This window comes from Aquarana catesbeiana, linkage group LG11 (assembly GCF_042186555.1).
Source record: "Aquarana catesbeiana isolate 2022-GZ linkage group LG11, ASM4218655v1, whole genome shotgun sequence".
NCBI classification, from domain to species: domain Eukaryota; kingdom Metazoa; phylum Chordata; class Amphibia; order Anura; family Ranidae; genus Aquarana; species Aquarana catesbeiana.
The window spans coordinates 168,276,746-168,292,665 of record NC_133334.1 but is presented as its reverse complement, the minus strand read 5'-3'; the positions used below and the strand labels follow the sequence as shown (position 1 = coordinate 168,292,665).

Genomic DNA, 15,920 nt, shown 5'->3' with positions numbered 1-15,920 from the left:
ATTGCAAGCCGTGCAGGGGAGCAAGGCTGCCTATAACACTCCCCCGTCAGGTTAAGCCGTCACCTCAGGGATCTCCAATATCAGTCCCAAAGCTGGAGTTGGTGGGCAGAGCTGGGGGTGTGGCTGCCTCCTCCACTCCTCCCACAGACTGCTTCACTATGGCTAATCCTGCAGCTGAAGGAGATAGAGGCGAGGACTCAGCAGCCCCGCCCATGTCTTCATCTGCAGGAATGATTCTGTAAGTTACTGTACAGTCCTGACCTATGCCCCCCCAAACTGCACTATACAACCCCAACCTGTCCTACACCACCCCAGCCTGCACTAAGCGACCCTAAACTGTCCTATACCCCCCCAGCCTGCACTAAGCGACCCCAACCTGTCCTATACCCCCCCAGCCTACACTAAGCGACCCTAACCTGTCCTATACCACCCCAGCCTACACTAAGCGACCCTAACCTGTCCTATACCACCCCAGCCTGCACTAAGCGACCCCAACCTGTCCTATACCCCCCCAGCCTGCACTAAGCGACCCCAACCTGTCCTATACCCCCCCAGCCTACACTAAGCGACCCTAACCTGTCCTATACCACCCCAGCCTATACTAAGCGACCCTAACCTGTCCTATACCACCCCAGCCTGCACTAAGCGACCCCAACCTGTCCTATACCACCCCAGCCTACACTAAGCGACCCTAACCTGTCCTATACCACCCCAGCCTGCACTATACGACCCCAACCTGTCCTATACCCCCCCAGCCTACACTAAGCGACCCTAACCTGTCCTATACCACCCCAGCCTACACTAAGCGATCCTAACCTGTCCTATACCACCCCAGCCTGCATTAAGCAACCCCAACCTGTCCTATACCACCCCAGCCTGCATTAAGCAACCCCAACCTGTCCTATACCACCCCAACCTGTCCTATACCACCCCAGCCTGCATTAAGCAACCTCAGCCTGCCCTATACCACCCATACCTGTCCCATACCACCCCAGCCTGCACTATACGACCCCAACCTGTCCTATACCACCCCAGCCTGCATTAAGCAACCTCAGCCTGCACTATACCACCCCAGCCTGCCCTATACCACCCATGCCTGCACTAAGCTACCCCAACCTGTCCTACACCACCCCAGCACTATGATTTACAGGGCCGTTTGGGGGTGCACCCTGTGACCATGCGCTGCCTGCAGGTCGCTGAGCAGGATAGGGGGTTGATACCATGTTTTGCTGCACCAGTGACACCACTGCTCCCTAATATATCCTGTCCACTTTCAGGTGCCATTGTAACTAGATAATCATTGTTATTCACTGACAGGTAATGTCAGTAGTCATAGTGATACATCTTATCTGTGTACATCGTTTTTAAAATCGCACTTACATAAACTTGACGCCAAATACCCACCAATGGAGCTTTTAAAGCTGAAACTATCAGTTAAATTGATATGCAAAAAGCCGACATAACATACCATGGAGTTTACTATACATTACTCAACAACAGCAACATTCAATAAGACGTCCTGTACCTGTTATCGAACTCCGCTAAAAAAAATCCCTTTTCAAACAGGCACGATCCCGCGCTGGTGGTAACTCTCGCGATAACAAGTCCACTGGAAACTTGTCGTATATGACGTCATTTGTAGAAACGCCTCTCTCGCACCGGAAGATCATGGTGTTCTGGGATATGTAGTTTCCGTTGTACGTTTTACTGGGTCCCTCGTACATCTGTGAACGGTCCTGCAGTTGCAGTGATGCCTGGCTTCACCTGCTGTGTTCCGGGTTGCTATAGCAATTCCCATCGAGACAAAGGTCTGCACTTTTATACGTTCCCCAAAGATCCGGAGCTGCGACACCTGTGGCTGAAGAACGTGTCTCGGGCTGGAGTGACAGGCTGCTTTAATACTTTTCAGCCCACCAACGGACACCGAGTGTGCAGCCTTCATTTCCATGGTGGGCGCAAGTCGTACAGCATCAGGGTGCCGACAATATTTCCTCTTCGGGGAGTAAACGAGAAGAGACCTCGCAGGGGCAGCCCGGGAGACAAAACCAACAAGAGACATCAGCCCAATTACTCCACAGCGGTCCTGGTGACATCACTGCCAGGACAGGAGCAGGAGGTGCTGGAGCTGACAGCCAGCGGTGCTGAGATGATGCTAATAGGCACATCACCTGGCATGGGGGCAGATATGAGCGGTGTAGACGTGTCTCCTCCAGCCATAGGAAGGTCCCCAGTTGGAGGACCAATCCATGCAGAATCAAACCCAGTAAATCTCACGGTAAAGCTGGATTCCGAAGGAGGACCCGCTTTTTCTCCAGCTACTTCTCATCAGCAACTCCAAGTGGTAGTCGTGGGAGAAGAAACTTATCCCATGCCCGAATATTACCCATCTCCACAGTTCGCTGACCATTCTTATTCCATGTCCTCCAGCACCACCACAGAGGAGCTTCTGAGAAAGCTCAATGAACAGCGGGACATTATAGCCCTTATGGAGGTAAAAATGAAAGAGATGAAGTCGAGCATCAGACATTTAAGAATCACAGAGGTAAAACTGAGGGAGGAAATTCGACAGAAAGATAAAGTTTTAAATGCTGCTAAGAAAAAAACTTAAGTTGGCCACATTTTGTGACAGTCCTTAAAAAAAAAACAATCGCCATCTAAAGCACCTGGGTTTTCTAGCACAGACAGGAATTCTTTTTTATCACAAGAAGATATCATATAATGTACTCGATGAATGTGAGACCTTGTTTCAAAGACTCATATGATCTGATTGTATGGGAGGTGTTAGCAGTGAGGATTCTAACTTTCCTTATCAATGGGATTGCAGAATCCCCCTTTTTTCGTTGTTTCATTTTTGAAACCTTTCCACGTTTTCACGTGTATATTCTGTAAAGCTGTTTCAAATAAAAGGTGTTTGTACTTTAGGTTTACTTTTCATTTAAAGCGATTCTATGGCAAGCTGTTGATGTCAGCTTTGGTGTGCTTTGCCAAAATTTGCAGAAAATAAATGTTAAAAAGAAAATATTTTACTGAATACGGTATGCCTTTTAAAGATTGTTGTCATTCTGATCCAATGGTTTTCAATTCTTTTTGAATCACTAACACAGAAAAAGTGTTCAATGGGTAACGTTGGAGCTAGTAATCCTCATACTTGTTCCAGGTCAGTGACTCGTAAAGTACATTATATCATCAAGAAGGACAGGTAACATTTTAAGGAGTGATCAACAATGACAGCCTCCATGTTTCTCTCAGGACAGGTTTCATTAAAGCGATATTAAACCCTCACTTTCAGCAGCTGGTTTAACCACTTACTATGAAGCTTCTTTATCTTTTAATACTTGCCTGTGTTCCAGTTTAGGCTGATGACATGATTGCCATCCCAGGTTTTCTGTTTCAGTGTGGCACTTTTCTCTTGCAGCATCCTGTGGAGCCACACTGGCATGCAGGGACTACAGTTGTGTCTCCCTACACAGTATCCATCAACAGAAATATACAACCACATATCCTAGGATGGGAAAGCACTCCCTACTCCTCCTGTCCTCCAAGCTAACAAACTGACTCCAGACTGCACTGTCCAATGTCATTTTTTTTCTTATGAAGGCTGAACGTTCAGGGAAGCATCACTGAAAATTGAGAAGCCAGCAGCAAGTTGTAAACTACAAGTGCTGGGGTAACAAATAGTGTTCTGGGGAATGTTTATTGTGCTCAGTGTGTTGAGTTCAAAATGCTGAGGTTTTGGAATGATGATATCAAATATTTGTAAGTACAGTACTTATAATTTATCAAACATTTTGTTATGCACTTATATATACACTAGAAATGTTTAACACAAACCTGTAGGCTCACCTTACCTGGTAAAGTGGCATAGGCCATTAGAGTAGATGCATTTTTGTGCCTAAAGGCATATGTAAATTACTTTCAGAGTGTTCTGGCATCCCCAAACCCTCAAACTCTTTGTCCTTCAATTAGGGGAAAGAGATGTCATAATTGTGCTCTGATCTGTCTCCTACTTTTGTATTGGCCAGTGAGGCTATCTTATTTGATGGGTACTAGGGAGGTACCGAGGCAGCCCATCTCTTGTTCCTCATTTTTTTTTTCATTTTTTAATAGAGTAGGGAAGGGTTAGGCCTTCTGTCCTATAATTTCCTGTTGCACCTCTGGAACAAGAGGTGCTTCTGGGGTGCTCCACTGGCACTCCACGTCCCTTGTCTTCATAGAGTGCCCCCATGGTAAGCTGCTTTCCATGGGGGCACCCATGCAGGCTTGCTCTCGAGTCCTGCTGCTGCGTCTATTGACACAGACAACGGGTCACAGCTTTTGATTGACAGCAGCGGGAGCCAATGGTCCCGCTGCTATCAATCTGTCCAATGAGGAGAGCAACAGCATCTGGAACCACTGCGATCATGCATTTCGCTGGATTGGACCAGGCTCAAGTAAGAAAGGGGGGGGGGGGTCTGGGTGGTGCTGCAGCACAGAAGGTTTTTCACCTTAATGCATAGAATGCATTAAGGTGAAAAACCCTAAAGTAGAACATAGGCAAAACTTTTTTCTTTTCACTTTGGATAGAGCAAAGGAGGGTTATAACCCCTGTCAGATTGCAGAGATTTCCCTTCACTTCCTGTCCCATAGCCAGACAGAAAGCTGGAGGAAATCCCAGCAAAATAAGGACAGTTCTTGGGGACCCCCAGGTTACCAGAACTAGTGTCCCCATTGGAAGATTTCCCTTTTTAATTAACTTTCCTGGGGACAACCTATCATTTGGGCTTTTCTTTTACTTTTGATGATAATGGTAAACAGGACAAATATAGAGGAGGAATCTCCCTAACAGGGAACACAGACAGCAATACTAACTGACAAGCATTCTAATCCCTTTACACTATATCCAAAACTGAAAAAGTTGTACTTATAGGCTTTACAACCAACCACTTTAAGAATTTTGTGCTTAAACAGACTCAGTGAAGCCTATTCCAAAAGTCTTTTTTATTTTTTTTGGACTCTGCTTAACTGAGTACATTTAATCGCTGTCAGCATTTATAAGCCCTGATGAATGGGGGGGGGGGGCAGAGTTTGGCCCCCAAATGCATTGGCTTTATTCTGCTATGTATCAACTGTATCATTAAATTACCCTGGGCTCTTGGATATTTGTTTGCAATCTCACTGGATTATATATATGGTATTCGTACCCCTTGAAATTTTCCACATTTTGTCATGTTACAACCAAAAATATTAATATAATTTATGGGGACTTTATGTGATAGACCAACACAAAGTGGCACATAATTGTGAAGTGGAAGGAAAATGATAAATGGTTTTCCAAATTTTTTACAAATAAAAAACAATCTGAAAAGTGTGGAACCAATTGCCTTCAGAAGTCACCTAATTTAATAAATCGGGTCCACCTGTGTGTAATATAATATCAGTATAAATACAGATATTATGTGAAGACCTTAGAAGTTTCTAAAGCCTTGTATACACGGTACGATTGTTGGCAGGTGCTTGTCTGTTGACAGACTGTTGTCCTAAAATCTGACCATTAATACGCTCCTTTTGACAATTGTTGTCCAACTTTTGGCCAACAAATGTTGGGTGGCAGGCTAGTAAATATTCGGCGGACAACGATCTGTTGTCTGATTTTCGTATGGTCAGTACACAAATCTGTCACACAAAAGTTGAAAGTATAAACATGCATACTTGGAATCAATGCTCACCAAACACAAAATTAGCAGAAGGGGCCCAAAGGGTGGCACTCAAGAGCTGAAATTCCTCGTAGTACGTCACTATGTTCGTGTTTGTTGCACGACAATTGTGTACCATTAGTATGTAAGACAAGATCCTGGCAAACACCCTTAAGACAAAAATCAGACCCTCGGTTTTCCAACAATCGTACCGTGTGTACGAGGCTTTAGACCCCATACACACTATTTCATTTTCTGCAGATTTTTGTCTTCAGATTTACCAAAACCATAATATGAGATCAAACCTTAAGCCTTTTTAATTTGTATGCAATCAGGCAGGCCCTTGCGCTACATGGTTTTGGTAAATCTGAAGACAAAAATCTGTAGAAATTAAGGCCCATACACATGGTTAGAAAATCTGAAGTTAAATTTATTCCGATGTACGATCTGCCGATTTTCTGATCGTTAGTATGCTGCTTTTGACAGCCGATTACGAATTTTCATCAGACAAAAACTGGATGTTCAGGCTCCAAAATTTTTGTCTGATGTGACCACAACTGTAACGAGCCCCTGCTCGCTCGGTTCCACTCTCCCGACACTCCTCTGCTGCTATAGAATCAGATTGCAGATCACAACATCTGATGGTTTGGTCATCCGATGCTCCGGGACTAGAACTACAGCTATGTGCTGTTCTAATCCAGTTGTGTAGCTCAGAACAAACACCAGGCAGGCTGTATGTAGGTTCAACCAGGAATCTCTTTTATTAAGGAATACAGGCTCTTTTATGCAGTAAAAGAGAAGGTGCATACCTCCGGCTCATATTACTCTGAACATACACCTGTGACCAGAAACCTAATTAACATGGGCTAATTAACTAATCCCTTTAGACAGCCTAGAAGACTCAGACATGACCTTTAGGCCAGACTGTCCGTCTTGTAGCTCAGAAAACCCAATCAACATTATCACAATAGCAGAGTTAATTAACACAAACAACAATGGGGATCGAATGACTCTTAGATCCCATACTAGAGACTTATTTACAATACACATTCTAGCAGGCAACAGACAGACAGGTGGCTGGAATTGACATCAGCATCTCCTAACAGTATTTGTCCCAGCATTATGAATCAGCCACTATTTCTAATATGGCAAATCCAGGGTCCCCAGAGTCTGTGTGTCCTGGGGGACCAGGACCCGAATCCACAGTAATACCACCTCAAGGGTCCCCAGGCATACAGCTCACAAAGAGCACCGTTCCCCCCAAATGCCAGGGCCCACGATCGATCGGCAAGAGGCCAGCATTCAGTCCCCTCCAAAAGTCTCTCTCCCGGCTAGGTCTGTCACATTTGTCTTATTTTCTTTTGATTAGTACGGTTTTCTGCTAAACAAAAATCTGAAGAGCAAGACTAGGCATGCTCAGAAATGAAAGAACATATACAAAACAATTCAACACATTACGTCACTTCTGACGTTGAATTCTGTGGTCTGAAAATTTTCTGATGGTGAGTACCCTCTTCACTTTTGATTTGGGATTAGCATCCAACAAAAATTTGTCCAATAATCTGACCGTGTGTACAAGGCTTTAGGCCTCATACACCCCATACAAAAATCCAAAGGGAAAATTCGTAAGACGAGCTGTCTGCGGCTTTTCAGATCGTTAGTAAGGTGCTTTCAACATCCAATTTGACTTTTTCGTCAGACAAACGCTGGATGTGCGGGCTATAAAATTTTTGTTGGATGTGAACTCAACGTCTTATTTTCGGATGGTCAGTACAGAAATTGTCACACAAAAGTCGAAAGTACAAACACGCATGCTCGGAATCAAGGAACGTCTGGGAAGAGTTTGGTCTTGTTAACTACTGTTCGTAATCTAGAATTAACACTCATGATGCAGCAATTGCTGAATTGTCGACATACAGTGCACATTCTCATTTTCTTTAATGGGATAATAATGAAGCTTCTTTGCTGGTGAGGTAATTTGTTTTGTACGATCTGAAAATTGCGAATCCACGCTCGCCAAACTTCTACTAACACAAAATTAGCAGAAGGGACCCAAAGGGTGGTGCTTGAGAAATTAACATCCTCTTTATACCCTCACAGTACATCACCATGTTCGTGTTTGTCAAATGACAATTTGCGGATAGTTAGTATGCTAGACAAAATCCTGCACACGCAATTTTGACAAAAATCAGACGCTCGGTCGTACAACAATCAAACCGTGTGTGCGAGGTCTAAGAGATCCTTAGTGAACAAATAGCATCATGAAGGCCAAGGAACACACCAGACAGGTCAGGGATAAAGTTGTAGAGAAGTTTGTAAGCAGGGTTAGGCTACAAAAAAATTTCCCAAGCTTTGAACAGTCCACAGAGCACTGTTCAATCTAGCATCCGAAAATAGAAAGTGTATGGCACAACTGTAAACCTACCAAAACATGGCCATTCACCCAAACTGACAAGCCGGGCAAGGAGAGCATTAATCAGAGAAGCAGCCAAGAGACCCGTGGTAACCCTAGAGGAGCTGCAGAGATCCACAGCTCAGGTGGGAGAATCTGTCCACAGGGCAACTATTAGTCCTGAACTCCACAAGTCTGGCCTTTATGGAAGAATGGCAAGAAGAAAGCCATTGTTGAAAAAAATTATTTGTCAGTGGATCCGCGCTTCAGGGTATTTTTGCAACTGCTGCCCCCCTATATAGGCAGGGAACACCTCCTTGTAACCCCAAAGGAATAAAGTCAGAAAGTAGGGAGCGGCGCTGTGCATAAAAGAGGGAATATAATATCGGTATATAGTATTCCTACTAGTTAAAGTGACTGGCGTGTCTATATAATATTCTCAAGGATATATTAACAATGTGATATTGGATACAATGGTGTATACCACACATGTAAAGTGATAAGTGCTAGATGGTGTAAAAAATTAATTAAATACTATATAATAGTGCAACTATAATCCCATATGCTCAAAAAGAGAGAAATTATAAACTAAATATTTTTGTTAGTGTAATCATGATCCCATATAAAAAAAACAGAGAGAGGTCATGAAATATAAGCACTAATGGCCTATACAGTGATCCGTTTTGTATTAATCGGTCTGTTATATAAAAAGCAAACAAAACAAAAGTGACAGGTGCAAAGTGACAGGTGCAAACCAATTATTGGTATTTCAACCCCTAAATGGTAATGTGCAAATAAACTTCAAATATTATGTAATATTCCTATAATAAATCCTCAGTATAAAACAAAACCAAAAATGACAATTGCAAAATTAACTAAATATTGGTATTCCCACCCCTAAGTGGTAGTATGCAAGTAAACTTCAAATAATATATAATATTTCTGTAATAAATCTTCTATACACTCAAATAATATATAATATGTATTTTTGTGTTGAATCTTCAACCAAAGAAAAAAGTCCAATATAATGTGCAATATCAAATGTTCATAAAGTGACATAATATGTCTTCTAACCGAAATCTTCCTGATCATAACAGACTCCCCCTGATGTGATTGCACTCACTGGAGCGCTATACCCCTGCAGGGGTATAAGCGTAAGATGTTTGTTTCCCAGGTTCCGATGTCCTTCTGAATCTTCAGGTGTTGATATCCTTTCAATTTCAAATCCCTCAATCTGGGTCATCCACTCATGCAAAGGGAGGAGGTAGGGGGAAAAGTACGCTATCCCCTATTCCAATCCTATTCCCAGCCGAACATCCGCTGCCAAAAGGTTTGCTTTACTGTCCATCCAGTCCTGGGATTTACACAGCTCTTCCACATAACACTGCCCTGTCTGAGGGAAGTGAAGGTTCACTAGGGGATAGCGTACCTTTCCCCCTACCTCCTCCCTTTGCATGAGTGGATGACCCAGATTGAGGGATTTGAAATTGAAAGGAAATCAACACCTGAGGATTCAGAAGGACATCGGAACCTGGGAAACAAACATCTTACGCTTATACCCCTGCAGGGGTATAGCGCTCCGGTGAGTGCAATCACATCAGGGGGAGTCTGTTAAGATCAGGAAGAATTCGGTCGGAAGACATATTATGTCACTTTATGAAAATTTGATATTGCACATTATATAGGACTTTTTTCTTTGGTTGAAGATTCAACACAAAAATACATATTATATATTATTTGAATGTATAGAAGATTTATTACAGAAATATTATATATTATTTGAAGTTTACTTGCACATTACCACTTAGGGGTGGGAATACCAATGTTTAGTTAATTTTGCAATTGTCATTTTTGGTTTTGTTTTATACTGAGGATATATTATAGGAATATTACATAATATTTGAAGTTTATTTGCACATTACCATTTAGGGGTTGAAATACCAATAATTGGTTTGCACCTGTCACTTTGCACCTGTCACTTTTGTTTTGTTTGCTTTTTATATAACAGACCGATTAATACAAAACGGATCACTGTATAGGCCATTAGTGCTTATATTTCATGACCTCTCTCTGTTTTTTTATATGGGATCATGATTACACTAACAAAAATATTTAGTTTATAATTTCTCTCTTTTTGAGCATATGGGATTATAGTTGCACTATTATATAGTATTTAATTATTTTTTTACACCAACTAGCACTTATCACTTTACATGTGTGGTATACACCATTGTATCCAATATCACATTGTTAATATATCCTTGAGAATATTATATAGACACGCCAGTCACTTTAACTAGTAGGATTACTATATACCGATATTCCCTCTTTTATGCACAGAGCCACTCCCTACTTTCTGACTTTATTGTTGAAAAAAAGCCATAAGAAGTCCTATTTGCAGTTTGTGAGAAGCCATGTGGGGGACACCGTAAATGTGGAAGAAGGTGCTCTGGTCAGATGAGACCAAAATTGAACTTTTTAGGTTAAAAGCAAAATGCTGTGTGGCAGAAAACTAAAACTGCACATCACCCTCAACACACCATCCCCACGGTAAACATGGTGGTGGCAGCATCATGTTGTGGGGATGCTTTTGTTCAGCGGAAACAGGGAAGCTGGTAAGAGTTGATGGAAGATGGATGGAGCCAGATACAGGGCAATCTTATGCCGCGTACACACGACCGGTTTTGCCGTCGGAATAAACTCCGAAGGTTTCTCCGATGGAATGCCATTCAAATGGTCTTGCCTACACACGGTCAACCCAAAGTCCGACCGTCAACAACGCGGTGACATACAACACTTACGATCGGAATAGAGGATGAAAAGCTTCCGTATGACATTCCGCTCGTGTGTACGCGGGTTTAGAAGAAAACCTGTTTGAATCTACAAAACAGTTGAGACTGGGACAGAGGTTCACCTACCAGCAGGACAACGACCCTAAAACATACAGCTAGATCTACCATGAAATTGTTTAGATCAAAGCATATTCATGTGTTAGAATGGCCCAGTCAAAGTCCAGAACTAAATTTAATTGGGAATCTGTGGCAAGATTTGAAAATTGCTGTTTCCAGACGCTCTCCATCCAATCTGACAGAGCTTGATCTATTTTGCAAAGAAGAATGGGCAAAAATGTCACTCTCTAGATATGCCAAGCTGGTAGAGACATACCCAAAAAGACTAGCAGCTATAATTGCAGTGAAAGGTGGTTCTACAAAGTATTGACAGAGGGGGACTGAATGCACGCCATATTTTTCACAGATTTATTTGTAAAAATGTTGAAAACCATTTATCATTTTCCTTCTACTTTACAATTATGTGCCACTTTGTGTTGGTCTATCACATGAAATCCCAATAAAATACATTTACATTTCTGGCTGTAACATGACAAAATGTGGGAAATTTCAAGGGGTATGAATACCTTTTCAAGGCACAAGGTTTGCACTGGTTCTCGTTCTCCCTGTAACACATTTTCCTATTGCGGCGAGCGTGAGAGGGAATTTCCCTCTGGGGGGCATACCAGGCCCTTAGGTCTGGTATGGATTTTAAGGGGAACCCCGTACGCCGAAAAAACAGCGTGGGGGCCCCCCAAATCTATACCAGACCCTTATCCGAGCATGCAGCCCGGCCGGTCAGGAAGGGGGGTGGGGACGAGCGAGTGCCCCCCACCCCTCCTGAGCCGTACCAGGCCGCATGCCCTCAACATGGGGGCCCCCCCACCCCAAAGCACCTTGTCCCCATGTTGATAAAGACAAGGGCCTCTTCCCGACAACCCTGGCCGTTGGTTGTCGGAGTCTGGGGGGGGCTTATCGGAATCTGGGAGCCCCTTTAATAAGGGGGCCCCCAGATCCCGACCCCCCACCCTATGTGAATGAGTATGGGGTACATCGTACCCCTACCCATTCACCTAGGGAAAAAAAGTGTCAATAAAAAAACACACTACACAGGTTTTTAAAGTAATTTATTAGGCAGCTCCGGGGGTCTTCTTCCGACTTCGGGGTCTCTCTGGCCTCTTCTCCGCTCTCTCCATCCTCTTCTCCCGATGTTCGGTTCTTCTCCCGGTGTTTGGCCTCTTCTCCCGCTCTCCGGTTCTTCTGCTGGGCTCCTCCGCTATCTTCTGCTCTTTTGCCGCTCTTTTGCTAGCCGTGGCCTGGTCTTCTTCGTCGTCTTCTCCCCTCTTCTCTTCTTCCGATGTTGACACGACGCTCTCTCCCGCTGTAATGCTGTGTGGAGCGCTTATATAGCTTATATAGGCGGTGACCCCGCCCCCTATGACATCACAGTCCCGGGGCATGCTGGGACTGTGAGGTCATAAGGGGGCATGGTCATAGGATGACATGACTGGCACTTGTCACCAGGGATATTTATGCTTACAGTTGATAATAATTATTCTGTTCTTGGAGAATCAACATTTAGGCCCCTTTCACTCTTGTGTGACTTGGGACTGCAAAGTCGCATGACAAGTCGTACCCCATGATTTCCAATGAGTACCATTCATATCTGTGCAACTTCAAAGTAGTCCCTGCACTACTGTGGTCTGACTTTGATGCGACTTGAGTTCCATAGACCTCAAGATTACACCGGCATTGCTTTAAGTCGCTTGGCTTTCAGGTCACACAAGTGTGAGAGGGGCCTTATTATGACTTGGAACCCACTGTTTTGGGTTATTATTTACATCTTTTAGTTGGGATTGTGACATCATATCTTATACCTTTTTAGATTTTCCCTCGGTTGTTTCTTGATGTCTGCACTGTGTAGTTTTTTTGTTGTTATTGTCACTCTATCTTGATAAAGAGATGCAGTGCATTTCTGAAACATTAGTTTCCATTACTGATGACTATTCCCATCTTGTTCAAGCTCAAAGCAAAAAAATAAAAATAAATCCCTTGCAGTAGGGCAGTGATCGCACTGCAAGGGTAAAAGCTTGTTTGTTTATGGGAGAGGAGACTTACTTGATCCTCTATTCCTCCAGCAGATTGCGCTCCCCTGTGATCCGCCAGTAAACTGTCCCTTGATGTCCTCACATTCAGAGCAGGGCTATGGACCCTGCTCTGGTCTAAATTACATCAAGACCCTAGAGCGCTGGGTTGCAGAAGCTGCAGGGAGGAGCAAAGGATCTGGTAAGTATATTTGCTTTTATTGTTTCCTTAGACATAAACCACCAATCAACCATTGCAGTGCAAGTACAGCCGCACTGCTAGGGATAACTTTTTGTTTGCCCGGAGTTGGGCTTAAAGGGTAACTCCACTTATGTGATGGTTAAAAAATAGAAAAAAAAAAAAAATATAGCGTATACAATTGTGACACAAGTCATATTGTAGTTGAGTGTTATTAAAAATGACCTTTCCTTTTCAATCTGCAGCTCCTGTGGTTTTCTGAGAATGCAATGCAATGTGCACTGAATGTGTACAGAACTGAAACATCATTTCCTGTTTGTGTGATTGGCTCACCAATTTTCCCAGAAGTCTGCCCTAAGATACAAGTCAGAATATTGGCATCCCCTGCAACAAAAATGTAATTTTTGGTGCGATACTCCCAATAGGAAATCACGTCTGTGCGGCTAGGTTCACATCTATGCGACTGCACTTGATGCGTTTTTCAGGCACGTTTTGCAGTGCGTTTTTTACTTTATATGCTTTTTTGCATGCAGTTTTCATGCATTTTGCGTTTTACTTTTTTTTCTCTTTAAACGCACTATATATAGCTGGTTGCTAAGGAGGGGGCCGGGAAGCCGGCCGGTGCATCCTTAACAACCGATGACTCATCAGCTGTCAGCGGGGTTGCCCGCCGACAGCTGAATGTAAAAAAAAAAAACTAGGCACTTTGGGTCTAGTATGGATTCGGAGGGGACAACACCCCCCCCCCCATCAAATTATTTTTTTTTAAATGTCATGGGACCCCCCCCCCCCAAATCAATACCAGACCCTTATCCAAGCATGCAGCCCGGCAGGTCAGGAAACCCCTCCTGAACTATACCTCGTCCCCTCCGTTTCCTGACTTGCCGGGCTGCATGTTTGGATAAGGGTCTGGTATGGATTTTTGGGGGGTCCCCACACTTTTTTTTTTTCAGAAACCATACTGGACCCAAAGGACCTGAGTTTTTTCATGAGATATTTTTTTTTCAGCTGTCAGCCGTAATCCAAGTAAACCGCTTGCAAACCTCAGCGTATGTATACGTATTGCTGTCAGCAAGTGGTTAAATACAGCTTCTCACACAAGTTTTTGCTTTGTGATAGATTCCTTCAATTAAGATCTCTTAATGCTCTTCTAAGATTTCTAAAAGAAAAAAGTCTGAGGCCACTTTCACACTCAAGCGGCGGCCGCTAGTTTTACCGTCGTTTTAGCAGGCGCTTCGGCAGGGCTGCCCATTTATTTTAATGGCAGGGGCGTTTTGGGAGTTGTGTATTCACCGCTCCTAAACCGCCCCGACGGTGCTGCTTGCAGGACTTTTTTTCTCGTCCTGCAAGCGCACCGCTCCAGTGTGAAAACACTCGGGCTTTCATTCTGGAGTGACAGGAGAGGCGCTTTGCAAGTGCTATTTTTAGCAATAGGCCAGGTTTGCAAGGTAATTGAAATACATCACAGGTGATATCATTTGCTGCTCAGTGATTGCAGTGTTCTAGTCTGCATTTCCCCAAGGTAAAACATAAAATCTGGCCTGTTAGTGGGTCCTGAGGACAGGGTTGATGACCACTGCTCTATGCAGTTTAAGGTTAAACCGCTTTTCTTCTAATTTTAGTGAATGACCGCGTGTCTTATTAAATTCCCTTTCACAGAAAAGTTTTATCCCTATTGTGGGGTTACCAGTACGGTATTTGTACATTGAAATCATATTCCCTCTCAAGCGTCTCCTCTTCAGAAAGTTCAGTGCTCATAACCTTTCCTGATAACTAAGGTCCTGCAGTCCCTTTATTAGTTTTGTTGCCCTTCTCTGGACTCTCTCCAGTTCCAGCACACCCTTCCTAAGGACTGGTGCCCAGAACTGGACAGCTTACTCCAGGTGTGGCCGGAGCCGGACCAGAGTATTGTAGAGTGGGAGAATTGTCGTTTTATCTCTGGAGTTAATCCCCTTTTTAATGCATGCTAATATTTTGTTTGCTTTGCTTGCAGCAGCTTGGTATTGCATGCCATTGCTGAGCCTGTCATCTACTAGGACCCCCAGGTCCTTTTCCATCCTAGATTCCTCCAGAGGTTCTCCCCCTAGTGAGTAGATTGCATTCATATTTTTGCCAACCAAATGCATTATTTTACATTTTTCTACATTAAACCTCATTTGCCATGTAGTTGCCCACCCCATTAATTTGTTCAGATCTTCTTGCAAGGTTTCCACATCCTGCAGAGAAGTTATTGCCCTACTTAGCTTAGTATCTTCCGCAAATACAGAGATTGAGCTGTTTATCCCATCCTCCAGGTCATTTATGAATAAATTAAATAGGATTGGTCCCAGGATAGAAACCAGGGGGACCCCACTTTCCACCCCGGACCATTCCGAGTACTCCCCATTTATCACTACCTTCTGATCTCGCCCCTGTAGCCAGTTTTCAATCCATGTACTCACCCTCTGGTCCATGCCAACAGGCCTTACTTTGTACAGTAAACATTTATGGGGAACTGTATCAAATGCTTTTGCAAAATCCAGATACACCACGTCTACGGGCCTTCCTTTATCTAGATGGCAGCTCACCTCCTCATAGAAGGTTAATAGATTGGTTTGGCAAGAACAATTCTTCATGAATCCTGGCTAATTGCTGCTAATGATATCGTTGTCATTACTAAAATCTTGTATATAGTCCCTTATCATCCCTTCCAAGAGCTTGCATACAATTGATGTTAGGCTAACTGGTCTGTAATTCCCAGGGATG

The 15,920-nt window shown here is 43.5% G+C and overlaps 2 protein-coding genes across 4 annotated transcripts in view; one reads left to right on the top strand and one right to left on the bottom strand.

The window, feature by feature from the left end:
• The window catches only part of CENPT (centromere protein T), a 595,880-nt gene extending 593,756 nt beyond the window's left edge, over positions 1–2,124 (bottom strand). Inside the window, exon 1 of one of the 3 annotated variants that reach the window (XM_073605031.1) lies at positions 1,469–2,124. The gene's annotated coding sequence lies outside the window, so the exon portion shown is untranslated. The remainder of the gene's footprint in view (positions 1–1,468) is intronic. The other 2 variants (XM_073605032.1, XM_073605030.1) reach the window with 2 other exon arrangements.
• THAP11 (THAP domain containing 11) lies at positions 1,636–2,919 on the top strand. Its single transcript, XM_073605034.1, has one exon. The coding sequence runs from the start codon at positions 1,751–1,753 to the stop codon at positions 2,606–2,608; it is 858 nt and encodes a 285-aa protein (XP_073461135.1). The 5' UTR covers positions 1,636–1,750; the 3' UTR covers positions 2,609–2,919.
• Positions 2,920–15,920: the final 13,001 nt, after the last annotated feature.

Bases quoted from the DNA above. Each gene is read 5' to 3' on its own strand.
- THAP11 (XM_073605034.1), top strand. From the start codon at position 1,751: ATGCCTGGCTTCACCTGCTGTGTTCCGGGTTGCTATAGCAATTCCCAT.